Genomic DNA, 27445 nt, shown 5'->3' on the forward strand with positions numbered 1-27445 from the left:
AGCTCAGAATGGATCGTCTCCGGCCTCCTGACGTCATATTCTCATCTGCATACCGGTCCCCGCCCCTTCGGAATGCTGGCGACGTCAGCCGGGCTCTGCAATTGCCGGGGCCGCGCGCGGTGCTGCTGCATTTGGTGCAAGAGAAGGCTGGGGAGCGCGATCTGGAGGTGAGCGCGCGCCCCCCCCCGGCCGCCCCCCCGGCCCCCTTGGCAGCCCCGCCCGGCCTCCCGCGTGCAGGGCGATAACCTTCATTTGACACCCGGGGGGATGATGATGCAGCGGGCGGGGCTCGTGGCTGCACGGGAGGGGGGGGCAAGCAGGGGGCTCGGTTCCTGCTGAAGGATGGAGGGAGGGGGGCTGTGTGCTTGGGGGGCGCCCCTCGCATGGCAGAGCAATGGGGGGCGGTGTGCACAAACCCCGCTGGGTGATGCATGCACACAGACCTGCTGGCGGGGGTGGGGGGTGCATGGGTCAGCGTTCTGCATCCATGTCCGTCTCTATCCGGCCTGGGGGGGAGAGCAAACGAGCTTCCGCTCCCCCCCCTTTTCCACCTACGCTGCCTGTCTGGCGGGGGGGATTGAGGGGAGCTGGGGTGCACGGGAGCTCCTTGGCCTCCTACCTGGAGTGGGGGTGATGGGGCATTTTAGGGATTTGTATAAAACATATTGAAGGGTCGTTTTTGGACCGAAGGCTGAATCCGTTCCAGTGATTTGCCAGGCTCTGCAAATGTGATTTCTCGGCTGGTAACGTGGGGAAACATGGAGGTTCAGGGGACCAAACAGGGTCACTGAATATTTCTCTCTCTCGGCCCCAGGTGAGACATTTCTCTTGGTTGGTGCCAGGTCAGAAGATTTGGCTGGGCCTCAAGAATAACATAGACGTGATGTTTGCTGTGCATGCAGCCTTTTCTGCCAGTGTTGGGGCGGGGGGGTGCTCACTGATGCAATCCAGAGAAAGCCTGTTAAATAAAAGAACACTGAGCTGGTTAAGGATGTTTTAATATGAATGATTGATAGCAGGGCGGGGACTCTGAGGGCTGAATGGTACAGACAACTGAATAGCTTGAAGCCATCTGCATCCACTCAACCCCTTGGTCTCTGAGTGACGATCATTTATTAACACATCCAACCAAGCATGCAGCTTAGTTGGTTCCTGCTGTACCATGCGGTGGTGTATAAGGTTACTGCTTTGCTCTCCTTTTGATGGGTGTTATAACTAACTTCACATGTGCCTAATGCTGCTCTTAAAACAGAGAGCAAAATGGATGTGGGGGCCTGAGTGATTGTTTGCCTTGGCATCTGTGCACTCAGTGACATTTGCATGGTGAAGGCAAACCAGTGACTGAGATGATCTGCCTACAATGATGGGTGTTTTGTGTTTCTTGGGTGATATTAAAGGATGAAATTTCCAGAAGAACACAGGAGAAGAGCGCCCATTGCTAGGGCAGAAGCTTTTGGTGCAGACATACCACGAACCCTTTTCAGTCCTGCTATCTCTACACTCCTCTCTACAGAGTAAAACTGCTCCCTCCCTCAGAAAAGCCCTAGCTAATGAAAGACACTCATTGCCCAGGTCCTAGGTACAGCCCCGCTTCATTGTTACCCTCTTCCTCACAACATGCCTTGCCTAGGTCAGTGTAATTATCTGACTTTACCAACCCAAATCTGCCTCCACACCAAGCTTTGCTCATTAGCGCAGGGTCACTAGTGTCCGTTACTTTACACCAGGACGCTGTGAGGTTACGAAGAATCTTGCCATAGACTCATGAAAAATAGAGGGCTCGGCCAGGCCAGGACTGGGCTGCCCTGTCCAAAGGCATTGCAGAAATGGAGCCCACCACCAGCCTGATCTGCACGGTCCCTTCTCTTATGTCCCTTACGGTGCGGCTTGGGTCATGTGTCTTAGTTGAGCGTTGGCAGAAGAGAGATGCCTTTACTTGGGTGGCAAACACTAAGTCGTGGGGCAGCAGGGCTAGTGGGGAATCGCCCTCCCTTTTGCTGGAGCGCTAGCTCATTGCTGGGGTCTCCATGTGCCTGTCAGAGGAGGTGTGTGTTCCTCGTTCAATGCAGATGCTTGGAGACAGTATACAGGAAAGCTGCCTGTAGGTATTAAGAGTACTGTAATTAAAATGCACTGGAGGAGTTAGCTCACTAAGTGGCTGGCTTAATGTAGCAATAAAATGTTTCTCTAAATATGAACTTGGTCCACAAGGGCCAAATGACTAATATTATGTTGAGACCCATTATTTGAGTTAAATTGCATATTGTTAAAATGGCCTAAGTGACTTGCTGGATTGTATAGTTCCCATTGGATCTGGATTGCTGGCAGATTAGCCATGTAAACAGGATTTATTCATGGTTTCAGAGTAACAGCCGTGTTAGTCTGTATTCGCAAAAAGAAAAGGAGGACTTGTGGCACCTTAGAGACTAACCAATTTATTTGAGCATAAGCTTTCGTGAGCTACAGCTCACTTCATCGGATGCATACTGTGGATGCATACTTATTAATCGGATACATACTTATTCATACACGTGTTCGGAGGTTTTCTTCTGTTTGGCTTTAGAGAAATGGAGCAGGGCTGATTTCTCAGAGGCTGAAAATTCTCTTGATTTTTTTTTCCCCCCAAACTCTGAATTGTGCAGCTTATTAGGAAATGGCGTTCGGCTCGGTGCACCGTTAAAGCTTCCTGACGGCATGTAATGGCATGACCATAACTGTACTGTCCAGTACGTCCGAGTGCTCCTTATTTGAGGTGCCTTTGGACTGGGGACAGCACTTGTAAAACAAAAACTCTCCTCCTCCTGGCTGTTTGTAAATTCAGTTTGATAAAGGGAAGCAGAAAGTGGCCATGTATTTCTGGGTGAGTTTTGCACTCAAAACTGAAGTTGTTCAACCTTTTGCCTTGTGCATCGTGCGTACACCGCCTTGCGTACACGCTTGCCTCGTGTACTCTGCCTGTCACCTTATTGCTTGAATATTAAGTGATCAGAGACTAAAACAAAGGTACAACAATTTTTCAGGAAGTGCGATTAGAGACTCAGAGTAGGAGTCTGCACAGTAGTGACTATGAATGAGGTTATAAGGTCGCATTTCCCGATATTATTTCACAGAAAGAGAAAAAAGTACTTTGTGGCTCGGGAGTCTCTGTTTCTCCTTTGCAAAGGGTGACCTTAGAACAGGGAAGATGCAGCTCACCCACCTTGCCAGCTTCAATTGGCGGTAAAGGGAGACAGCATACCCGGTGCAAGCAATATCCCACGTACTTAAATCTTGGAGCTAAAAGCTCATGCTACTGTGCACCCTGGTACAACTCAGATCAAGCCGAATCTAGTCTCTGTGCTTTATAAACAGGGCTCGGAAACGTCACCGGAGATTTGAAACGATTAGCCGGGGCCAGCCTGCAAATCTGAGAAGGTGGGCGTCTGCAGGTTATGTGGGCAACTCCCTGGTGTGAAGCAGTAGCCAACCCCCATTCCCTCCCTGGCTCTGGGATTCTTACCAATGAGCTGCCCCTGGACCATGCTCAGGGCTCTTTCTCAGCTCTGGGTGGTAGGGATCTGATAAATGTCAAGCTGCTGGAAGGGAGAAGGATCTGCCTGTCTGAAGAACCTCCTGCCTATGGCAAGGAGAGGAGGTTTGTGCTGCTTCCCACAGCCATCTTGTTTTGTGCCTTCCCTACTGCAGATGACTGGAGCGCCCAACTTGAAGTTGACATGGTTCTTGAGTTTCCCTGAGGTGCTGAGACTAAATACTTGAAACTAATTTCATGCTGTTGCTGAAAAGAACTCTTTCCTGCAGCAGCAGAGGCAATGGAAAGGTCTGTCTGCAGATTCAGGAAGATGCTCCTGTATCCGTTCGTACTCTGCTCCAAGTTGCAAAGTTTATGGTTATCTTCTTCCCCTTTCCCCCCCAAAAAAGCTACTAAGGGTTACAGAGGGGTCAAGGGGTGGTCCCTGGTGAACCTTCTGAGACGTGGGGGTCTCCAATCAGCCTGTTAAGGCTTGCTGCAGGTTCTCCCTCTTAAGAAGCTCACAGCAGAGGGGAACAGCACCCTCCTAGGCCCTTCTGGCCTTGGAATCTACTGCAGACATCTAGTGTCTCCCTCTGTTGAAAATGGGCCCAGGACTTCCCCAGAATCATTCCCAGTAAATTATTTTAGCAAAACAGCCAATCTTGATCATCTGTTCTCTCCTCCCAGTCCTCCACAGATCTGCTACGGTGAGAGGAGCAGGGGTCCTGAGTGTGTGTGGGGAGCACAGGGGCCTAGGGCTGGGCAGCAGGGCGGGAGCTGTTCAGCCCAGGAGAGCGATTACTCCAGTGAAGGTAACTGTCTCTTGTCCTCCCACTGGGGTCTGGCGATCACATGTTTGAAGCTTAGCCGTGGCGACCACCAATTCTTAATGTCTGAATTTACAAATGGCCTCTCTGCTTCACTTTTGTATTGCAGGGCTTTTTGTCCTCTCTGTTGTGGTGTTTTGGGGGGAGGGATAGCTCAGTGGTTTGAGCATTGGCCTGCTAAACTCAGGATTATGAGTTCAATCCTTGAGGGGGCCATTTAGGGATCTGGGGCAAAAATTGGGGATTCGTCCCGCTTTGAGCAGGGGGTTGGACTAGATACCTCCTGAGGTCCCTTCCCACCCTGAGATTCTATGATTCTGTGACATTTACATTGCAATAGTCCCTCAAGGCCACAGCCAGGTTGGGTCCTGTTGTGGTAGGTGCTATTGCAAACGACAACCCCTGGAGAGTCGAGTTAAGCTTTGCAGTTTGGCTCTGCAGGAAAAAGAGAGAGTGAGACCACGTCTGCACTGGGGGGCGGCAGCCACGTAGCTGTGGCCCATAGCCGCAGAGCGTAGATGCAGAGGGGTAAGGTCTGCAGAGCCTGGTGAAAAGTGCGCACCCAGGAGCGCTGTAGCCATGTCAGCCTACATTTAAAGCGTAGCCCAGGCCTGAGTGTGAGAAGCTCAACTGGGAGGAGTGGTAGATACGCTGGAGGGCAGGGATAGGATACAGAAGGACCTAGACAAATTGGAGGATTGGGCCAAAAGAAATCTGATGAGGTTCAATAAGGATAAGTGCAGAGTCCTGCACTTAGGACGGAAAAACCCAATGCACCGCTACAGACTAGGGACCGAATGGCTAGGCAGCAGTTCTGCGGAAAAGGACCTAGGGGGTGACAGTGGACGAGAAGCTGGATATGAGTCAGCAGTGTGCCCTTGTTGCCAAGAAGGCCAATGGCATTTTGGGATGTATAAGTAGGGGCATAGCGAGCAGATCGAGGGACGTGATCGTTCCCCTCTATTCGACATTGGTGAGGCCTCATCTGGAGTACTGTGTCCAGTTTTGGGCCCCACACTTCAAGAAGGATGTGGATAAATTGGAGAGAGTCCAGCGAAGGGCAACAAAAATGATTAGGGGTCTGGAACACATGACTTATGAGGAGAGGCTGAGGGAACTGGGATTGTTTAGTCTGCAGAAGAGAAGAATGAGGGGGGATTTGATAGCTGCTTTCAACTACCTGAGAGGTGGTTCCAGAGAGGATGGTTCTAGACTATTCTCAGTGGTAGAAGAGGACAGGACAAGGAGTAATGGTCTCAAGTTGCAGTGGGGGAGGTTTAGGTTGGATATTAGGAAAAACGTTTTCACTAGGAGGGTGGTGAAACACTGGAATGCGTTACCTAGGGAGGTGGTAGAATCTCCTTCCTTAGAAGTTTTTAAGGTCAGGCTTGACAAAGCCCTGGCTGGGATGATTTAATTGGGGATTGGTCCTGCTTTGAGCAGGGGGTGGGACTAGATGACCTCCTGAGGTCCCTTCCAACCCTGATATTCTATGATTCTGTGAGGTGTGATGCAGCACACGCTGGCGTACCTGTGCTAACGTTAACTTAGCAAGCATGGCTGAAAATAGCAGTGAAGAAATGGCAGCCCGAGCTTCAGTGTGGGCCAGCTAATGCAAGCGTGTCCCCAGCGTGCATTGCACAGGTCGTGCCGAAGTCCTGCCGCTGCATTGTCATGGCTGTTGTAGCCAGCTGCGCTTGCTAGATTCAAGCTGGCATGGTCGTGCGGACCCGTGCTGCCATCGCACTGCCAGCTGCAGGGCAGACCTACCCTTGGTGGCTTTTCAACGAGAGCTTTGGGGTAATGTTTTCAGAAGCACCTAAGTCCTATTTCTGAAAGTTATTTAGTCCCTTGAGAGTTTAAGTCTCATTGGAAGCGAATGGAATTTAGGCTCCAAGTGCCTAAGTCACTTGAAAATAGGGCCTAGGCTCCTAAGCCACTTGGGCCCTTTTGACAATGTTGCCTTTGGTCTCTCGCTGACAAGTTGTGCTGCGCAGTGCTTGTTGGGGCTGATGATTCACAAGAGTGCCCGTGTTAAAAAATGTTTAACAGCTCTTCATGTTTGATCACAACCGAGTCATCTCAGACCTGGGGGTAGATCTCAGCTTGGAGAATCCGCTCCTTTTGTTACAAAGTGGCACAATAATAGACTTGATGAGCTTCAGTGAATGCCTTTGTTTTTAGGATGTCATAATTTGGGAGCTGCTTATCCAATTCAGGTAAACTGGGGGGGAAATTCTACCTTGGCTCTAACCCTAACCCACTAATATTGGGGCTGGTATGACTTTAGAAAAGGGGGTGTGTAGGAGGCACAGTTGGGTTTATAAGGGAAAAGGTACAGGGAAGGGCAACAAAAATGATCAGGGGGAGGGAACAGCTTCCCTATAAGGAGCGAGTAAAAAGACAGGCTCGTCAGTCTAGGAAAGAGACGACTAAGGGGGAATATGATAGAGGTCTGTAAAGTCCTGAATGGTGTGGAGCAGTGGCTCTCAACCTTTCCAAACAACTGTACCCCTTTCAGGGGTCTGATTTGTCTTGCGTACCCCAAGTGTCACCTCACTTTAAAAACGACTTGCTTACAAAATCAGACATGGAAATACAAAAGTCTCACAGCCCACTGTTACTGAACAGTGGCTGACTTTCTCATTTTTACCATATCGTTATAAAATAGAACAATTGGAATATAAATATTGTACTTACATTTCAGTGCATGGGATATAGAGCAGTATAAGCAAGTCATTTTCAGTATGAAATTTTAGTTTGTACTGACTTCACTAGTGTTTTTCATGCTGCTTGTTGTAAAACAAAGCAAATCTCTAGATGACTAGCTCAGTTCCTGGAGGATAGGTCCATCGGGGGGCTATTAGCCAAGATGGTCAAGGCGCAAACCCATGCTCCGGGTATCCCTAAACCTCTGACTGCCAGACACTGGGACTGGGTGACGGGATGGATCACTTGGTTAATTGCCCTCTTCCACTCATTCCCTCTGACCTGTCTTGTCCCAACCACTGTTAGAGGACACTGGGCTACATGGACAATTGGTCTGACCCAGTGTGGCCGTTCTTATGTTAAAACATCTTACTTTGTTTGCATGGTTTTGGCTGCTGCCAGCACCCAGGCCGGTGGGATGCACGTTAGACCCAGTAGTGGAGGCCTGGCTTTGTAGTGGTTCAGACCGAGTGCAGGAACATCACAGCTGCATGGATCAAAGGCCCGCACTGGCTGGCTGCCTCAAGAAGGAAATTGGAACCTTATCTATTCATGCAAGCTGTTCGCTTCAAGGGTTTCTTTTGAGGAAGCTTATATAATGGGAAAAACACCATGGTGCACTTGGACTGTTACTTCACAGGGAGCATTAATTTCTGGGGGGAAGGAGTTTGTCTCAGGACCTAGTAAATACAGACCTCCTGGATCTATTGCATTCAAAGCTCTTGGGACCTCCCAGAGCAACAGTGTTTGCTGGTGCTGTCTGCCCTGCTATGTCCCTGGAAAATCTAGAGGCACAGACCTGCCCTTAGTTCTCAGGAATTTTGCTCTGGGTTGTCCAGGGCGCTCTCACCCTGCTCCTTCAGCCACATGCCTCTCCACATTCGCGTAGCCTTGTGGGGAAGGCTCTAGACAGAGTCTTGAGATCTGGGCTTGGTTCCTTGCTCTGCCCCAGAGGTCCAGTGTCACTGGGGTAGGGCTGTCACAGGCAGCTGAGAGAGTTCAGGCACCCAGTTCCCATTGAAAACCCAGGAGAGTTGGCCACTGATAATCCTGCCCATAACCCCTCTGGGCACAGTTGCCAACCTGCAAAATGGGGATTGTATTCCCTTTCTCCCGCCATGTGCCTGTCTTGGGCAGGGACGGTCTCTGTGTCTTTGGGCACCACTGGTCTAGGAATAGCGATGCTGATGTTAGACCAATGGTCCATCTAACCCAATATCCGTCTCTCACGGTGGCCAGTACCAGGTGCTTCTGGCAGTTGGAGGTTGAGGGGTACCTGGAGCGTGGGGTTGCATCCCTGACAGTCCTGGCTAACAGCCATTGATGGGCCTGTCCTCCATGAAAGTATCTAACTCTCTAGTCCAGTTCTACTTTTGGCCTTCACAGCGTTCCGGGCCATGACCATGGGTGGTTCCATGGTTTGACGGTGTGCCGTGTGAAGCGGTACGTCTGTTTGTTTGTTTTCAACACATGACCCCCTAGCTTGTGTGTGACGGGAACAGATAAATAACGCTTCCGTATTCACTTTCTCCACACCAGTCCTGTTTTCTTTGCTTCAATCATGTTCCCCCCTCAGGCGTCTCTTTTCCAAGCTGGACGGTCCCCGTCTTTTTAATCGCCCATGGAAGCTGTTCCATCCCTAGCAGTTTTTCTTGCCCTTCTCTGTACCTCTTCCCATTCTCATATATTTTTTTGAGATGGGGTGACCAGAACTGCACGCACTGTTCAAGGTGTGGGCGTGCCATGGATTTATAAGTGGCCTTGTGATGTTTTCTGTTTTATGATCTATCCCTTTCCTAATGGTTCCTACCATTCTGTTTGCTTTTTTGGCTGATTTTTCAGATTGAGCGGATGTTTTCAGAGAACTAGCCAGGATGATGCCAAGTTCTCTTCCTTGAGTGGTGACAGCTCATTTAGACCCTATCGTTTTGTATGTACAGTTGGGATCATGTTTTCCAATGTGCATGACTTTGCACTTAGACTGAGTCTCAAGGTGCCATTTTGTTGCCCAGCCACCAGGTCTGTGAGATCCCTCTGTAACTCTTCGCAGTCAGCTTTGGACTTAACGATCTTGAGTAATTTTATATTGTCTGCAAATTGTGCCAGCTCACTGTTCCCTCCCTTTTCCAGATCATTTATGAATATGTTGAACATTGTTGGTCCCCGTACAGATCCTTGGGGGGGCCATTTCCGTTAGAAGCCCCGAGGGGTCCTTGTTTTGGTTGACGCATGTGCTGGGGTAGTTCACAGCTACATTAGCAGTTGAGGAGTTTGTGGCAGAGACCTGAGTTTGCTTTGTGCTGAAGCTGGGTGGACTCTCAGCCGAGGAGTCTGGACTAGAGCTTGCCCTGGGTTAGCCCCTCCACGCTGGGGAGGAAGCAGGACTTGAGGCGCATGCTGAGTGTTGGCTGGTGCCTTGCTCCAGTTCACTCCAGCAGCTGGGAAGGAGGGAGACAAAGGTGGTGATGAGCAGAGGAAGCAGAGGCCCTTGTGCAGGCACGGCTGAGAGCAGCGTTCCAGGGAGGAACTGGCCACACGCGTGTGGCTTCCCCAGGCTGGTAGCCGTAAGGCTCCTGCGAGCTGGGCTCCTGCTCCATCTAGGACTCGGAGCGCAGCTATGGGGGCTGCAGAGAGCCGTCCCACCTCCAGTGTGAGCCACAGGGGCTCCATGCAAAGGGCTGCTGTTTGGGGGCCTGTCTGTCACACCTTCCATTTTCCCAATGGTCTCTTTCCTGCCCCACTGAACCTGGGGAGCAGAGTCGCCTCTTTCCACACCCAGAGGCTGTGCCCAGTGCTACGGACCTGGCATTCTCCACTCGCAGATGCTGCTTGCTGTGTCTCCAGCAGCTGTTCAGACCCTGAATATCCATCGCTTGCCAGCAACAGGCTTCAGAAACGTCATCATGGGTCTGGATCCCTGACGGCTCTGTGGGGCTCGGTCCTGTTTCCACTGGCACAGAACTGCTGCCACACCTGGAACGGACTGGCCCCCGTGCTGCCCATCCCCCCAAGGGCCCCGGCCTGAATGGGCTGTGGGGCTCGAACTCCCCTTAGCAGGGTTGGGGGTGCGGGGAATAGCGGACACCAGCTGCCCATGTCACTGGGTAATCAAAGGGCATCAGTCTTCAGGACTGTCCCCACACGGCACCTCTCATGAGCCCTGGCAGGGGCTGCAAGGATCACAGCAAGGGCAGCCTGAGCCTTTGGCCAAGTCAAAGGGGCGAGGGGGAAACGCAGTATTGTCTAGGCCCCTCGTACCGGCCCTTTGCAGACAAAGTGCAGGAAGGTCTGGGGAGAGCAGGGGCATTGCCTGGGGGGCTGGAGGGGCTGAGCTCTGAGGGGATCGGGAAGGAACTCTGCCTAGTTTGGCCAAGCAGCAGCAGCCCACGGGGTTCGATGGGGCGCTTTGCTGAGGGCAAGGCCAGAGGGACGGAATGAAGATGCAGAGACTCGAGGTGGGTAGCAGGAAGGCTTTAGGCCGTGATGGGGCTCTCCAGGGCGGGATGAGGGGAGCTGTGCCTGGAGTCATACAGCCTTGCTCTGGGTGCTGCCCTGGGGAGCAGGCTGTAGGAGCAGCTTTGTGCTGGCTGGGTGATGGGTTGGGTGGAATGGGCCTCTTCCCCCTTGTTGACTTCCGGGTGTAACGTACCCCGGGTATGTGCCGGGACAGAAAGCCCGGGCCTGTGGTCTGCTGGGCCTCGTGGCTTCCGGCTTGTGAACAGGGCAGGGAGATCCTGTAGAATAGCTAGGTCTGGGAGAGGCTGGATCAGAGAGCCCAGCTGGCTTGGGGCTGGTGTCCTCTGCCGGGTCCAACTTCCTGCATCAGCCGCATTGGTGGGTGGCATGTGCTGTGATCACCCCCAGCTGCCAGTGGGGAAACATGGGGCAGGGCCCAGGCTCAGGCAGGGCTGCGGTCTCAGGGTTATCCTAAAACAGCATGGCAGAGAGGAGCATGTTTAAAATCTGACCAATCCGTTCTGGGTATGCGTAGACCTGGATTCTGTTCCCAGCTCTCTGGTCACTCCGCCCTCGCTGAGAAACCTTGTACCTTCGTTCCAGGGTGCTGGACGCTGCAGTACTCCGTTGCGAATGACACCAGATATGACCCACCGGAAGGGCACCCCCATGAGCCTCCCCCCTCCCCATTGCAGGGCAGAAAGGGTGGGCATATCTGGGTGCCATTTCTGGTGCTTCACGGTGCCCGCCCATGTTACTGCACCCAGAGGGGTGATGGGCTGCGATACTGCATGACGTGGCCTCGCTCTGACCTCCCAGAAGCTGGTGGTGGGGTCTCTCTGGGTCTGAGCGGGGAGCAGCCACCCTGGTGACTCCATGGGGCCGAGCATGCCTGAATCCCCCAGGAAGCACGTACGCCCCCAGCCCAGCTCTGCCGTATGCTTCCCTTTGCAGATGGCTTCCGCTACCGACTCCCGCTATGGCCAGAAGGAATCCTCGGATCAGAACTTCGACTACATGTTCAAGATCCTGATCATCGGGAACAGCAGCGTGGGGAAGACCTCATTCCTGTTCCGGTACGCTGATGACTCCTTCACTCCCGCCTTCGTCAGCACCGTGGGCATCGACTTCAAAGTCAAAACCATCTACAGGAACGACAAGCGCATCAAGCTGCAGATCTGGGTAGGGGCTGTGGTCGCAGCAGGTGCTGGGGGTTGTGGGATGCAGTGAGGGGGGCTCTGTGCTGCTGTATGTCACAGGAGATGTGCACTGAAACCTCCCTGGCCCAGCCAGCTGCTCCAGGGCTGGGGTGATAACCCAGAGTCCTAGCCAGGCCTCAGTCCGGGGAGTCCTGTTCAGCCACCCTCAACTTCCCTGTGGCTTAGACTGGCCCTCCGGCCTTGGCTGCTGCATGGTGTGCCTGGTGTGTTCTCCCCAGGCCGTCAGTGGGCACCATGGGATCGGTGCTTGCTGGGGGAGATGTTCACGAAGTGATAACCAGCCCGGAGTGTTTTCCGAAGGTCGGACATCACATGGGTGATGCCGGTTCTGGTTTCTTTTACGCTCTTTCCCCCCAGGACACAGGTTGCTAACTAACCACTTCCACGAAGTGTGAGCATCCTGCATCTGCTGCTAGCCCCGCGGCGGCCTGGCAGAGTGGCCCTCAGAAGAGGGGTCCTGGTGTGCTGTGTACACCCTGGGACTGTGGTCCGCGTGGGACAGCGGCAGTGAGAAGAGGCTTGGACGGGTGGTGGCTGTGGCCATGCTGTCTCCTAGAACCTGAGCACCCCGCGTAGGCTCAGGGCTGTTCTAAAGCCCAGCTCTACAGCATGGCCTTTCCCAGCTCCTCCACCGAGCCGCTGCAGAGCAAGCCTGGGCTGCCCCTTGCTCTGCACCCAGGCTGTCAGCTCCACCTTGATTCACCTTGGCCCCCTCCACCCCCCCACTCTCACACACACACAGCCTCTGGAAGGAGCCATTAGCCCAAGGCCTTGGCTCCAGAACGCTCAGAGGTGGCCTCACGCTCCGCAGCGCCATGTGCTGACAGGCTCCCTGCCTCCCTGGGCACAAAGCGTCAACACAGAAGCGCCCAGAACAGTCTCAGCAGCAGAGATGAGGGAGTAGCCGGAGTGACAGATTTAGCTGCGGTGGCTTTGCCCTCGTTCCCGTGGGATGTAAATGCAGCTTCGTGGCTCTGAGCTGCCTGCCGCAGCGATGAAAGGCTCTGGGTGGTGGAACCAGAGAAGCGATGAGCCTGGTGACTCTTGGAGAGCGGGGAGGGGTCTCTTGGGCACACGTGCCAGTTCCCAGCCTAATGAAGCCACTGCCTGGGAGTGCAGAGTGGGGGTTAATTTTCAGGAGAGCCGAGTTCGGGGTTCTTTGCTGGGGCTGCGTTCAGCTCCCCCGGTAGCATTGAAGGCAGCAGAACGGTCCCTTGCTGGGAGGGGAGCCCCTGTCTGACACTGAACCGCTTCAGGGCGGCTGTCTGAACATTGGGGCACGCGGGGGGTGTTCCTGCCCCTGCCTGCTGGGCTTTGCCCTGTAAATTTTGTGGCTTCCTGTTTTCTTCCCTGGGCTCCTCTGGTCCGTCTGTCCTCTGTCAGGGTGCGTAGGGAGGGGCTTCTCCAGCCTTGCTTCAGGCTGCTCTTTGCAAACTCGGTGAGCTGGGCTGTTCACGCAGACATGTGGCTAATCGCCAGGCACCCCACTCCCACAGGCTCATCTGAAACGAAGGGCTCCCCCTTCCCATTCAACGGCAGGCGAATGAGAAGCTGGTGTGTCGGGAGTGCCTGGGCCTGCCTCTCCCTACAGGCCTCCCTGAGACAGGACAGTCCCAGCCCCTATTGGCCGCTCTGCAGCTGAGCCCTGCTTGGGTCCTGCTCCTCGGCATTGACATGATCCTGGCAAGGCAGCTGGCATCTGCTGTCAGTGCCTCCCAGCATGCCCTGCAGCCAGGGGTGGCCCAAAGGGAAAGGGTAGATCTGCAGAGAATTTGGAAATTCTTTGATTGGAAGAATCATAAAATAATTCAAATATAAAACCAGAGACATGGCGATTCCAGTGGGATCAGAGCGGAAATCGGGAACCGGTCTCTTGGCCAGGCTGAGACTCTTAGCGAATCCACCCCAAAGTCTCCCCCTTCATCTGCTTGAAACCCAGCCCTGGAGAGAGACGGGTTCCATTAACACACCTCTCCTCTCCTGAGCAGCGATGCCATGGCAGGTCTGCCAGTCCCCGTCTCTGCCTCGTGTGCTTCAGCTGGTCCAGGGTTGCCCACTGGGGACGGGGAGCTCCTCCAACCCGAGAGACCCCTGGGTGGGGATGGCAAGTTACTTGGCACAGTAGCGCTGCAGTCGGCCAGCCACTGGGGTGGTTTTGTTATACAGTTAGTTACCTAGTAGTTAGAGTAGGGACTTACCCAGGAGTCCCTGGTTCTGTTCCCAGCCCTGCCACTCACTTGGCTCATGTGGCCTCTCTGACTCTGTTTCCCCATCTGTGAAATGGGCAGGAATCTTTCCCACCCCCACCGAGGAGTCGGGGCTGGTGATTGTCTGAAGTGCTTGGAGCTGCCCACGGGTGTCGCTTTACCGGCTGGTAAACATCTTGCTTCTACTGCCCTCAGTGCTCGGGGTGGATTTCTCCTCTCCATGGCCTGCCCTGCAGCACCTGTTCCGCAGGCCGACAGCCACGGGGGTTTCCAGGCCCTGCACTGCTCCGGAGCACTGGGTTGAACTGTCCAGGCAAATAAGCAGGGGCTTCTGCCAAGCTCCTGGGGCCTGTGGGTCCCAAATAACGGAGCGGAGCGATGACTAAACTCCCTGGATCCTGCCCTCCACCCCCGCCCCTACCAGCACTTGTGGGAGCTCTGGGTCAGATCTTGCTAGGAGGCAAAAAATGCCCAGGTAGGGCCACTCGGGACTCCTGCTGCCAGGAACCAGGGGGCCAAAGCCAGACTGTGAGGTGCTTCCCCACCTCTGCCTGTCCCTGCGGGGAGGTCTGGGGCAGGGCACCCTCCACATGGATCCCCAGGGCAGGGTCTGGCCAAATGTCTAGGGTGGGTGCTGTGGCTCGCAGCCCTGCTCAGACCCCGGGCTTCTTTCCTGGGCCCGGGGCCGGCCGGCTTCTTCCCAAACTGAGCACGCCGCTTTGGCCCTGAGCCAGACTCCTGCAGGTCGGAGCCACTGCGCCGGCTGCACCCCGCTCTGCTCGCCGCAGTGGCTGGAGGGAGTGCAGGAGCCGAAAGCATGTGCATGCAGGGGCGGGGCACTTTGGCAAGAGGCGTGTGCATGCGGGGGGAGCTGTGGCGTCCCGAAGCACACGTGTCTGGGATGCATCAGCAGTGGCTGGAGGCCTGGGGCAGGGTCGGTGGGGGTCCGTGGGGCCATGGAGGAGGTGTCTGCAGGCATCGCTCTGACACTGACCGGGCCCCAGCCCTGCCCTTGGTGCAGCCGCATGCAGGGCTGGGAAGGGAGGGCCTGGGCCCACCAGCTCTGGGTGCGAGAGCTGCCCGCAAGAGGCGGCAAACCACAGCCTGTCCCTGGAGCTGGGCGCACAGTGTGGGACCAAGGCTCCCTTTGGCACGGGGACAGGTTGCCATGGTGAATCGCAGGCAGCTCCACTGCAGGCCTGGCTGAGCCTCCCAGCTGTCCTGGGAAACCCCAGAGACAGGGAGTCGCGGTTCCTCTTCCCCCTGCTCCTTGGCAGGGCTCCCTGGAGGCCCCGTCCCCCTCCCCACCCCCATGGCACACGCAGGGTTGCTTGGGTGTGATCTCACTGCCAGGCTTGGGAGGGGATGTGTGGGAGAGGCGCTCTGCCGTGTCCCGCACTCTCCCAGCCCAGGAGACGCCGAATGGGGAAGGGGGGCGCACTGGCTTGGCCCCGTGCCCTAGATCATTCTGGGTGGGGGTCAGCAGCCCTGGGAGAAAGTTCCAGAGACTTGGCTAAACATTGGATTTTCCTTCTTTAAATCTCAGAGGCAGGATCCGTCTCCTCCCGTCTCGCAGTGCTGGAGCTCCGGGGCCCGGGCGGGGGGTGCACAGAAGTTAGGGTGAGTTCCCACATGCTTCCTGCTGCTCCCAAGTGACCCTGCTCTGGTCTCCCCAGGACACCGCGGGCCAGGAGAGGTACCGGACCATCACCACCGCCTACTACCGGGGGGCCATGGGCTTCATCCTGATGTACGACATCACCAACGAGGAGTCCTTCAACGCTGTGCAGGACTGGTGAGCGGGTGGCTCTGAGGGCACCGGGAAGGGAAAGCAACACTGAGCCTTGGCCAGTGCCAAGACGGGGCCAGCGTCTCGTTAGCAGAGCCAGTGAGGATGGGGGAGAGGGGGAGGGAGCCTCTCCATCGTGCAGAGCCAGCTTCTCACTGCCGTCACTTTAGCCATGCTGGGACCCGGCAACCAGGCCACTCAGCAGATGTCTAACTGCGCTTCTGCCCAGCCCCAGTCCCGAACTGGACTGTGTAGCCGGGACCCCTCCCCCAGGCCATGTCTGCATGCCCACGGACTGTGGTCCCGCTGGGAGCACTCCCTGCGTGTGACTCTCTCTGCTGCCAGCTGGTCACCAGGTGCCCTCTAGGGCCTGCTCCGCTGCAGAGCCGTGCTCCTAAGGGGCTGCTGTCTTCTCGAAGCTTGCCAAGATGTTCCCCCACTTACAGTCTTCCTCTGCTAAGGAAACTCCCCCCACACGCACATTTGGCGCCTGCACCCCCTGCCTCCTCCTAGGGCTGCAGCTTGGACTCTGCACAGCTGCTGCTGGCTGCTTTTCCGCTGCGGCCCCCACCCCATTTGAAGTGGGTGTTTCCTACATCTGGGTAAATACATCTCTGCGGGGTGGAGCTGGCCTGGCCTGCGATGCCCCCAGCTCTTGTCGCCCAGAGACAGGGCAAGGTTTGCTGCCTGGAGCTTCTCCCTCCTCTGTGCACTGCGATTCCTGGCCTCTGCCCAGGTTTGAGGGGACAGGGGCTGCTTGTAATGCAGCCAGCATGGCTCCGCCCACAGGGTGGTCCCCAGCCTTGAGTACTGTGCTGTCAGCAGCCTGGCTAATAACCCGCCCGCGTGGGCTGTCTCTGCACCTGAGCCAAACGAAGTGCAGCCCTTGCAGAAATTCTGGGCCAGGAGCCGCCTCCTCCCCCAGCCCACAGCAGCGAGATGAGTTCAGAGCCCCCAGGAACACTTCTGCAGCAGGCTGGGAGAGCTGCCCTGAGCCAGGTGCCAAGGTGCCCCAAGCAGCCACTGACGGGCCATGTCCGTGGAACTAGTCCAGGCTCCAAGTGCGAGAGCTGGAATCCGGGCTGGAACGTGTCCCGTTGGCACTGAGCCTGGCTGGCTGTTTGGGCCGCCCACTACCTCCCCAATGCAAGACCGAAACAGCCCCCGAGTGCGTTCAGAGAGGGTCCTGTCAGTCTAGCGTGGCCTGGTTCCCACTTCCCCAGGCTCTGCTTTCAGCCCTGGATCACTGGGAATCTCTCAGAAATTCACCCTAGTGCCCTCCCCTCCCCGATGTTGCCCAGACCTGCTGTGTAGCTGGAGAGTCCCACGTACATGCAGAGTTCCTGGCCTTTAACTGAGCCTGTGCTGGGCCCTGCCAGCCCGTTCCGTGCATCTCGCGCTGCTGGTGGTAGGCTGCCTGGCTCTGGCTGTTGGTGACGGCGTCCAGAGCTCTCCCCCTAGGAGGCTGGTTCCCGGATGGGCAGTGACCGAAATCCTTTCCTGGCACTTGGTTCAGAGAACAGGTGGCGTGTTTTCAGCACACTCGCACGCAGCCCCCCAGGCATGCCCCTCATGGCAGTCTCTGCAGAGAAGCTGAAGCCCTGGACACCCCAGCTGGGCACGCTAGGGCTGGGGGCAGGCAAGTCGCAGAGTGGTTTGTGGGAGGAGGGGAGCCCAGCTTGCTCTGTTGCTGTCTATTCTGTGCTAGCCATGGGGTGTCCAGGCTGCTCATCTGGCCCCTGCCCCAGCACTGGGGTTGAGCTTTTCCATCTCTGCTGTCCCCCTCTCCCCACTTCCTCTGCTCCCCTGTTCTCTGTGCACTGACCACCAATGCATCTTGCTACTGGTTTCTCTTCCCATTAGCTCTCTCTTTAGGTCTCTTCCTGCTTTGCTGGTTTCTTCACACTCTGTGGCTGCAGCTGTGGTGGATCTCTGACATGCCCTCTGGCAGTCTGGCTTTGATGGCTTGATTGAAATGGGGTGAAGGCGAAACTTCTCTGCTAAGAGGCTGGGGGGTGAAGGCCTCTTGCCACTGACCCAGAGAACCTGGCTTCAGTCTCTGGCTGGGATCTGGGACTTTTGGCCCAGAGTCTTTAAAAGTATTGATGTGTTGCTATGCTCAGCACTGCAATGCCTAACTGATTTAGGAGCCTAAATTGCATTACCTGTCAATGGGATTTTGGCTCCTAATGTGTGAATCACTTTTGAAAATGAGCTAAAGGCTCCTAAATCAAGTTAGGCATTGCAACGCTGAGCACAGCACCTTTGACAATCTGGGCCTTTGTCTATAACCAGCTGCCCACAGCCCTGCTGTCTGAATATTGTGATTATTTGTTCCCCTATTGCGGCTTTAAGGTCAACCCAGATCAAGACCTATTCCTGGGATAATGCACAGGTGCTACTGGTGGGTAACAAGTGCGACATGGAGGATGAGCGAGTTGTGGCGGCGGAGAGAGGGCGCCAGCTGGCGGAGCACCTGGGTAAGTGCTGGGTGCTGTGCACTGAGCCCCAGCCTAGGTAACGTGCCGACCCTGCAAGGTTCCGGTTGGCGCCGCTCGGGCCCTTTCAGGATTCAGTCTTATGTGAGCATCTGAGAGGGTTCCAGGCATTGCCGAGCTGTTGGGGCTTTGCGCTGCCTTGCACAAGAGCAGGTCAGAAGCACCGTGGGTAAGTCCTGGGCATGGGAAGGTTCTTTGGTCAGTTGAGCACCAGCATTTGCTGCCCCAAAAGGCATCTGGACGTCCTTGTGCTGAGAGATAGCCGTAACGGTGCCCTGCAGGCCTGGGCAGCATCTTTTAGGGGCCTGACAGGTGTGGGGAAGATGGGGGGTGCTGCACAGAGCTGTAACCCTGCAAGGGGACCTGTCTGTGCGAGTGCACACGCGCGTGTGGAGGCGGTGCGGTTGTGTGGCAGGCACAGGGGCTGTAACCCTGAGAGGGGACCTGTGTGTCTGTTTCTTTCCTGTAGAGTAATTTAATTGACTCATTGCACTTGCCATAATCCTGTCATTAAGTAGCAGCATGGCTTGTCTTCTAACAAAACTGTAATTGCCGAGCCAGCGCCAGTGTTTTCGACAACTGTTTCTATTATAATCTGTTATTATCACAACCGTATAAACCCTGCGTTTACTGCTGTAAAGTGGTTGGAAAACCAGTCGGCCTGGGTGGATTGAACAGCAGGTTGAACCCAGTTTAGAACGTGGGGCGAGTTTATGGATTTATAACTAAACCCTTTTCCCTGCAAAGTGTGCCATTAAAATTTAACAGCCCAGAGGAGGAGCTGTAAAACCCTTAAAAATTCAGAGACTTTCCATATTTATCATGCACATGACGAGAACTGTCTATAGCCAGCAGGAGCCTGAGTGGCCCCGGCCATGGACTCTGTCACCTACCTGGACGGGACTTGGGCAATCAATGTTAAGTTACCCCCACCCCACATCTTTAAACGGTCAGTCAAGACCCAACTGCTGATCAAAGAGGCGTGGGTATTTGCTGGGCTTTGTAAGGTGGGGTCCCTTGCATGTGGGTCTCACCTGGCTGCACAGAAAACACTCAGCTCTAGGGATGCTGAGCACTGATACTTGGTTCTAAGCTGGTGGAATCCCAGCCCCGGATCTCGGCTCTTGCCGTCAGAGATGCAAAGCTTGTAAAAATGCCTTCCCCTGACTGACCTAGTTAGCTTGAATCAGCAGCTCCTGTGATGGGGAGCAGGAGTCTGAGCTGAACATCCCGGGCCATTTAACAGAGCCGGGGGGTGACTTCGCTGGCCAGAGCGATGGTCCCCGGCTGCTGACGCTGCCTATGCAGCCCCTGCCTGCTGCTGAGGTTGCCTTGTTATTTTCCATGAACATTTGGGGCCATGTAAAAGTAATTACCTGGGACAGATTAATTTCCAGGGTCTTTAATTATCCCAGCTAAAAATACTTCCCAGGGCTTAGGAATCGTTTGGTAAGGTGCATTGCAGGGGCCCCTGTTGGTGAGCAAAGGCCCTGCCTTGCCCCAAGTCCCTCCCGGCTGCCAGTCTCACACTCTCCCATCTCTCTTTGGGCAGGTTTTGAGTTCTTCGAAGCCAGCGCAAAGGACAATATCAACGTCAAGCAGACATTCGAGCGGCTCGTCGACATTATCTGCGAGAAGATGTCCGAGTCCCTAGACACGGCAGACCCAGCAGTGACTGGTGCGAAACAAGGGCCGCAGCTGACTGACCAGCAAGCACCCCCCCACCAGGACTGTGCCTGTTAGAGACTGCAGGACGGCCCCCTCTGCCCGCGTAGGCCACATCACCCCTCCAAGTAACCAGTGCCCTAGTTACGCTCAGTTGTGCTCCCACTTGAACACCCCAATCACGAGGTCTGGTGGGATGGCCCATAGCGAGGAGTTGTCTGTCCACTCTCACCTGGCAGGATTTGAAAGGGCTCTGGCCACCCTCTCAGAGTCTGCAGGTTCCGTGGGGCGTCACCCTGCCCTCCCCGTGCCCTCCAGTTTTCCAACCTGGGATGGTAGGAGAAACTTTTTTGTTGTTTGCTTTTAACTATTTCCTGATTGTGCCCCCTTGTTTATAGATAATTGTCTATCTTGCTGGAAGGGGGGGAGGGGTTAATTGCAGAATCCTGCATTAACCAGCTGACTCAGCTTGGCCAATGTGTTCCTTACTTCCTTCCTTCCTTCCCAGCTGGATCCCTGCTGCTGGGTGGTGGGAGGAGCCCTGCTCAGGGGACAGCAGCTTAAAGGACTAGAGTCCACCTGGTCCTGAACAAACAGCCCTGCCCCATGGAACCAGAGACCTGCTCCCTTCACTGTAGTGCTGCTGAGGGGGTGACACACTGGGGTTGCATCGGGGCAGATGTGGATTTTAACCTTGACAATTCAATCACTTCCTAAACGGTGCGTCTAGATCCCAGTAAGGCATTAGTGCAGGTGGTTTGTTCTTCATAGAGATGTGTTCCAGCCCTGTCTTTACACCTCCCCTTAACTTCTCCTTGCTAGCACAGAGGCCTTGGCCGATAACGCTGACTGGCTGAAGAGCCGCTTGACTTTCATTCCTCTGCTGCTCTGTTCTCCCCCACCAAGGATGGCTAGTTCCTGACTATTGTATAAATAGATGCTAATTTATGCTCCTGCTGTCTTCCTCCTTGTACATAAAAACAACCTTCCTGTAAATAGAAGTAGTGAGTGACCATGGTGTGACATGCTGTGCTGTGATTGTGCAGATGTATTTATTTTATCAGTGTGGTATGAACCTGCTTGTGAATATCACTTTTAAATCTATTATTTAAAAACAAAGCTGAGTAAGGGCCAAGGCACTCCTGTACCAAACTAGCCCCAGCCCGGTGGTGGATGACCAATGGAAACCTCATGCTAGAGGAAAAACTTTGATGGTTTGCCTCAAGCAAAGAAACAAGCCACCGAACTGCTGCCCCATTCCATGCTGGGGGTGGGGTTGACACCCCACCTGCCCCAGGATGTCGCACTAGCAGCTGAAGGGTGCTAGTTTGCTACAGGCCTCGCTGTTCCTTGTCTGTTACTATAGTAATGTGTTATTGTAGAGACTGTGAAGCAGTAGATCGAATTCTATCAATGCCCAAACCTGGTGCGTTGCTTCCCTCTATTTATTTTTCTTGGCGAACTCTCTCTATTTCGCAGGTACGCACATCCAGCCTCCTGTTTTTGTGATGTTTACTGTAAAAATGTCAAAAGTGTCAAAGTAAAATTTCCTAAAGATCACTGTATCCAAGAGCTGGTGTGAAGAAATAAATCAATGCTAATCACAAGTCCTTCAGGCTCATTTTCCGCAGCCCCATGGGGTGAGGGTCAGGAGCTAGTCCTAGAGCAGAGGTGCCCGAGCACCATACCACTGCACTAGTTCACCTGTCCTGGAACGTCCTTGCTCTGCGAGGCCTAACGGGGACTAGCCCACTCTAGTCTGTGGCGGGAAGGGACCCCATCTACTCCTTAAGCCTGGACTGGGGGCTCTTTCTACAAAGCTGGATCTGACTGATCCAGGGTCCCTTCTCAAGCCTGAGGCGTCTGATTGCCTTGCTGAGGCCAAGCTTAGATCAGTGTTTTCAGACACTCAACCTGGCTGCAAGGAAGACCAAATATCTGGTTTCTTAATTAACATTCACCAATCCCATGGTTCTAGTTTTAAGTGAGTAGCCTCCCCACCCCCCTTCCCAACGGGTGAGCTTTAAATTCCCACTGTGGGACACAGTTACTGTTTCAAAAGACAAGCTACATAATTAAGGTCTCATTTAATTATTTTTTTAAGTGACATTTTGGTACATCACGGTTTCTAGCAAAATACAGTTTTCAGACACAGTGAGAATAAATTAAGTTGGTTCCAAGTCATGGGATTATTTTAAGGATCTTGGCTCACTTAGGGATGCCTGGCACCTTGGTTTCAGGTGCAAAACAGTAATGTGCAGCACCTGCCCCACTTCCGCAGAAGTCAGTGGAAGAATAAGAAACTTAGTTATATTAGGCAGCCTGTTGACACATGATTCTTCGTTTTAAAAAGTCACTGGGTTTGCGGCTAGCGAGTTAAATGCTAACTCAGAGAGAGACCCCCTCATGTTTCTCTTCCACACCCATCAGGATAGGTCAGCCACATGACAACGGTAGTGATTTGTCTCCAGGAAGCATTTTGTTCACTTGATCAAGCTATTTTTTCTGGTCTGCATGGGAGCCAGCTCCCTCCCCCAGGAACAGATGGAAACAGAGCAGCCATCCTTGCAAACAGCTTGTCAGCCCACAGTTTTCACCCCAGTGCGGTGGGGCTGAGTACTGCTCTTCAGCTCAGCCTCAGCACCGAGTGGCTGCTTGTGCTACAGACGCAAGAGAAGAAATTGACTGAACCATGATTCATTAAATGTTTGTTGGAGCAGCAAAGGCTCCAGCACAAGGGGTTAGTGGCTGGGGAGCTGACAGCAGCCTGCAATGGCCTGTCTGGGTAATACTGACCCTGTGTTTGAGATAGGAAAGGTATGTGTCCCAGCCCAAGGTCAACACGTTCACATATATCACCCGATACTTGGGAGGAAGGAACAGGAAGTTAATCACCTGAGCTGCTGGCCAGATGCACCAGTCTGCCTGGGAAAGAGAATCAAGTATTAAGAAAGGGGAGAAAAGGCTGAGGGGGCAGGGAAGCTATCAGGGATTCGGAGCAGCCATACCTTGTAAAATTCCCAGAACTTCTCTCTGAGCTCGTCCCAGCTTTCCTCCAGCCTCTGCCCCTCCAGTAACCCCATCCCTGTGCAAGGCACAATTGGTTGCCGGTGAGTGAGCGAGCAGCCCTGGCCCCCTGCTTTACTAGTGTACCTTTGTTCCTGTCCCCTAGTGGTCATCCCGAAAGTTGTAGCAACCGATGAAGTGAGCTGTAGCTCACGAAAGCTCATGCTCAAATAAATTGGTTAGTCTCTAAGGTGCCACAAGTACTCCTTTTCTTTTTGCAAATACAGACTAACACGGCTGTTACTCTGAAACCTGTCATTGAGCCAGGGAGTGTGATCTTTAGTCTCAGCAGGCCAGGGACTTTGCTGGCTCAGCTATATGGGGAGCTTAGTAAGGCAGGGAGAAAAGGCAGTGGCCGTGCTTTCATCTAGTATGGCAGCCACTAACCCATACCTGCTGTGAGCTCTCTGTGTTTATCAGGACAGAACATGCCTCCCAAGGGCTCTGTTCTCCCTCTCAGCTCCATGGGGCAGTACAACCCCCCCATGCCCCAGCAAACGGGAAAACAGGACTGGCTGGAGGAGAGTGAGCTCTCTGAGTCATTGCAAATGCAGCTGCTTAATGCACATGTTGGAATAGAGCCTGGGCACTACACCCACTCCCCAGCCAAGGCAGGGAAACACTTCAGGGGGAAGGAGCAGGCCTGCTTGGTGCAGAAGGGTTTCAATGCTCCCCGACTGATGACTGTTGGAGAGGGCACATGTTTGAATAGTCTATTAGTAACATTTACATGAGAAAGTGATATTAAAAGTTTTACCCAGAAAATACCAGATTCCAAAGGCCGGAGATGCTACTATCTGGTCAATGAAGACTTTCTTCAGGACAATTTTAATTCCTTTTAATCCACTTGCAGGAAATGCTCTGTCTAACCAGAGATACCAGTAATGCACTAACGGGCCCATGCTGCAGCCAATAGCAAACATCCGAACTGCAACAAAATGCCACCTTATTAATAAATACAAATGCCCAGCACAATGCCATCATGCATTATTGACACAGCTCTGTAAGAATATCTGTCCCTTTACAAAAGGTGCATGTACCCTGCCTCACACAAGGACACAGAGACGCATGGAGATGATGGCAGATTTCAGTCTAGAATATTCTGAATGTTGCTTTGACTCCCTGCAAAAATGGCCTTAAAAACAGAATGGTTAAAACCGCAGCAGTTCCCCAAGGGTCGGATGTTGTTGGGAAGTTTGGCCCCAGCAGATGACAGACAGCTGCCACGGTTCACGCACAGAAGGAAGACTGACCTAATAAGCACTAGGCAGAGAGTAGGTATGATCCCCAGATCTACCACTACTAAGCAATGCTGGGGAACTCACCTCATCCTCTCTGGGCCTCGGTGCCCATCTTCCTTTTCTGTCTGGCTGTGACCTCTTCAGGGCAGACATTCTCACTTGCTATGTGTATGCGGCTTTACCCAGCAGAGTGGAGCCCCTTCGCTACCACAATACACATAATAAATAACAGAGTAGACCCCCACATGCTGTTTCCAGCCCCCTACTCCCACCCAATGCTGCTGGCAATACAGGCCAAACAGCAGGAGAACTCTCAGGCTGGGCAGAGCCAGGCATGAAGATGCCCCTCATTTCATTTAAATGGATCAGAGGCAGCTGGTGGGTCCTTTCCGGAGGCAGAGGGAGACACTAGAGCCCTGTGAGTGGTATGTGCCCACCCCTCCTGTGGCACAACAGCTGGCTGTCAAACAAGCACACAGCAAACACACCTGTGCGGCCCAGCTCCCGCTTCCGCTCCGGGTCCTTCCTCATTTGCCACGTCTGCTGGACGGTGTCGCCAGTCGCCAGGAGAGCCCCGCAGCTCAGAGTGTTTGTAACCAGGAGCAACCGGCCTCTGAAAAAAGGCTTCCAATACCCCGAGAAGCCAACGAACATCTGTCTGCCACGGGCCAGCATCCTTTGCTCAGCAACAAACCCTCAGCAACCAGGTTGCACCAGCTGTGCCTGCGCCAAAGCGAAACAAAACGTCGGGGTGCTTGGCACTGCGCCAAACCGCTGCCATTGCCCTGGGCAGCCTGGCCTGCTCGTCCCCAGCTCTGTGCCCCACACGCCCACCACGAGTCCCTGCACCCAGCTCCACACGAACCCCGGGGCGGGGGGCTCCCCTGATCTGCCGGGCCCCACCCGTCGCCCGCTCTGCACCCCAGAGCGCCAGCCTGCAGGGCCACACAGGCCTTGGGACGCCCCCTTCAGCCCGAAGTGCGTCTCCCCCTCCTCGCCACAGGCCCTCCCCCCACAAGTGTCCTGTACCCCTCTCCCCACAGCCCCGTGGCCCCCTCCTGCCACAAGTGTCCCGTGCCCCTCCCCCATAGCCCCTCCCCTCACAGCCTCCCCCACAAGTGTCCTGTACCCCTCTCCCCACAGCCCCGTGGCCCCCTCCTGCCTCAAGTGTCCCGTGCCCCTCCCCCAACAGCCCCATGGCCCCTCCCAAGTGTCCTGTACCCCTCTCCCCACAGCCCCGTGGCCCCCTCCTGCCTCAAGTGTCCCGTGCCCCTCCCCCAACAGCCCCATGGCCCCTCCCAAGTGTCCTGTACCCCTCTCCCCACAGCCCCGTGGCCCCCTCCTGCCACAAGTGTCCCGTGCCCCTCCCCCACAGCCCCTCCCCTCACAGCCCCATGCCGCCCCCACGTGTCCTGTACCCCCCGCCCCTCCCCCCGGTGTGTGAAACGTCTCCATTTCCACCAGGTGCGGAGTGCAGCCCGGGCGGGGAGTCGCGGGGCAAAAGGCAGCACCGCGGGGGGGGGGGGGGCGCCGCGGGGGGGGGCGGGTCGCTCAAAGCCGGATCCGGGCGGCTCCCGCGGCCCCGCCTCCGCCTCAGGGCCCTGGACGCCCCCCCGCCCCCGCCCCACCTCAGGGCCCTGGACGCCCCCGCCCCCGCCCCCGCCCCCTGACCCCGGAGGGTCCCGTCTCCTGGGTCGGCTCCGCTCAGCACCTCGCTCCTGCCGGCTCCCGCCGCGCCCCGCGCCCCGTCACGTGACGGCGCTGCGCCTTCCGCTTCCGGGGCCCGGCGGCCGAGGCGGAAGTGCCCTGGGCCCGCGGCCGGTAACCCTAACGGCCCCCCCCGCCCCGCCCCCCCGCTTCCCGCCATTTCCCGCCTGTGGCACCGGCGCCGGAGCAGCCGCCGGGCAGCGCCGAGCACGGGGACGGTACCGGGCCTGGCGGCGCAACTGGGCTCTCGGCCGCCCCCCGTCCCGGCTCCTGCCCCCCCCAGGGGCTCTGTGACCCCCCCGTCCCGGCTCCTGCTCCCCCCTCCCGGCTCCTGGCCTCCCCGCTCCCCCAGGGGCTCTGTGACCCCCCCTCCCGGCTCCTGCCCCCCCCAGGGGCTCTGTGACCCCCCCTCCCGGCTCCTGGCCCCCCCGCTCCCCCAGGGGCTCTGTGACCCCCCCTCCCGGCTCCTGGCCCCCCCGCTCCCCCAGGAGCTCTGTGACCCCCCGTCCCGGCTCCTGGCCCCCCCAGGGGCTCTGTGACCCCCCCTCCCGGCTCCTGCCCCCCCCAGGAGCTCTGTGACTTCCCCTCCCGGCTCCTGCACCCCCCGGGTCCCCCAGGGGCTCTGTGACCCCCCCCGTCCCTGCTCCTGCCCCCCCAGGGGCTCTGTGACCTCCCCTCCTGGCTCCTGCCCCCCTCTGCTCCCCCAGGGGCTCTGTGACCCCCCCACTCCCAGCTCCTGACCCCCCTCGCTCCCCCAGGGGCTCTGTGACCCCCCTGTCCCGGCTCCTGCCCCCCCTCGCTCCCCAAGGAGCTCTGTGACCCCTCCTGGCTCCGCCCCCTCCCCGCCCACTCCCCCTCCACTGCGCTCAGACAGGGGTGCTAGGGGCCCCCAGCCCAGCAGGGCGCGGAGCCTGGGCAGCTGCTGTTGAGCGTTCTGGTGCCCGTGGGCTCACGGCCTGCCCATGCGGCTGGTTGGGTGCACACCAGGCCGTCTGCGAGGGAGTCAGCTTCGCCCCGCCAAGGGCGGTCACAGGACATCACCGCACTGCAGAAGAGATTGCGCTTCTTCCCACCCAAGCAGCCCATCCCGTGGGCCCTGTGCCCACACCCAGCCAGGCAAGGCACCTGACCATGCGGTTCAGCGGGTGCTTTGGAGTCACCAAGAAGTGCTCAGCTTTTCCTTCCAGGCTGTGCCATTTGAGTTGCCCTCTTGTAACCGTTTCCTGGGTTGCCGAGTGCCTTCTCCTCCCGGCCACCCCCTCTGGAACACTTCTCACTTCCCCTCCTGTGGCCCTGGATGGGGAAGCAAGGAGCCAAAGGGGTACCCGTGGGTCCCGCTCAGGAGGTGAAGGACATCCCCTCTGTCCTGGTGATCCTCCCAGCTAAGCTGGGCAGTGCAAGGGCCTCAGCCTGTCAGCAGCTTAACTGCAGTTTGCAAGACCTTGCAAAGAGCCCCGTAGAAGGCCATGGGCCCCTGCTGCCAGGACTGGGCTCAGCAGCTACCACATCAGGGGTTAGGCAAATGCAAGGCTACTGCAGTAAAACCACA

At 55.7% G+C, this 27445-nt stretch overlaps 2 protein-coding genes across 5 annotated transcripts; one reads left to right on the forward strand and one right to left on the reverse strand.

Moving 5' to 3' along the window:
- The first annotated feature begins 55 nt into the window (after positions 1-55).
- On the forward strand, positions 56-21489 carry RAB3A (RAB3A, member RAS oncogene family). Of its 3 annotated transcripts, XM_073323676.1 has the most exons (6): positions 122-167; positions 691-814; positions 11458-11685; positions 15607-15725; positions 18075-18199; positions 19770-21489. In XM_073323676.1, the coding sequence occupies exons 3-6, from the start codon at positions 11458-11460 to the stop codon at positions 19958-19960; spliced, it is 663 nt and encodes a 220-aa protein (XP_073179777.1). In that variant the 5' UTR covers positions 122-167; positions 691-814; the 3' UTR covers positions 19961-21489. The 3 variants fall into 3 exon arrangements, with proteins under 3 accessions (XP_073179776.1, XP_073179777.1, XP_073179778.1); XM_073323675.1 differs by lacking the exon at positions 691-814 and having other exon boundaries at positions 56-167; XM_073323677.1 differs by lacking the exons at positions 122-167; positions 691-814 and adding an exon at positions 4258-4323.
- Positions 21490-21950: 461 nt separating this feature from the next.
- On the reverse strand, positions 21951-25967 carry MPV17L2 (MPV17 mitochondrial inner membrane protein like 2). 2 transcript variants are annotated; one of them, XM_073323678.1, is made up of 6 exons: positions 25901-25967; positions 24678-24912; positions 23706-23876; positions 22891-22967; positions 22679-22807; positions 21951-22542 (listed from the first exon to the last, which is right to left on the reverse strand). In XM_073323678.1, the coding sequence occupies exons 2-6, from the start codon at positions 24862-24864 to the stop codon at positions 22462-22464; spliced, it is 645 nt and encodes a 214-aa protein (XP_073179779.1). In that variant the 5' UTR covers positions 24865-24912; positions 25901-25967; the 3' UTR covers positions 21951-22461. The 2 variants fall into 2 exon arrangements, with proteins under 2 accessions (XP_073179779.1, XP_073179780.1); XM_073323679.1 differs by having other exon boundaries at positions 25861-25910.
- Between the last annotated feature and the right edge of the window lie 1478 nt (positions 25968-27445).

This window comes from Lepidochelys kempii, chromosome 25, assembly GCF_965140265.1.
Source record: "Lepidochelys kempii isolate rLepKem1 chromosome 25, rLepKem1.hap2, whole genome shotgun sequence".
NCBI classification, from domain to species: domain Eukaryota; kingdom Metazoa; phylum Chordata; order Testudines; family Cheloniidae; genus Lepidochelys; species Lepidochelys kempii.

Bases quoted from the DNA above. Each gene is read 5' to 3' on its own strand.
- RAB3A (XM_073323675.1), top strand. From the start codon at position 11,458: ATGGCTTCCGCTACCGACTCCCGCTATGGCCAGAAGGAATCCTCGGAT. The intron at 15,726-18,074 runs GTGAGCGGGTGG...TGCGGCTTTAAG, and splicing joins TTCAACGCTGTGCAGGACTG to GTCAACCCAGATCAAGACCT. The intron at 18,200-19,769 runs GTAAGTGCTGGG...CTCTTTGGGCAG, and splicing joins CCAGCTGGCGGAGCACCTGG to GTTTTGAGTTCTTCGAAGCC.
- MPV17L2 (XM_073323678.1), bottom strand. From the start codon at position 24,864: ATGCTGGCCCGTGGCAGACAGATGTTCGTTGGCTTCTCGGGGTATTGG. The intron at 23,877-24,677 runs GTGTGTTTGCTG...ATTTTGTTGCAG, and splicing joins GCGGGAGCTGGGCCGCACAG to TTCGGATGTTTGCTATTGGC. The intron at 22,543-22,678 runs GTCAGTATTACC...TTGCGTCTGTAG, and splicing joins TTTCCTATCTCAAACACAGG to CACAAGCAGCCACTCGGTGC.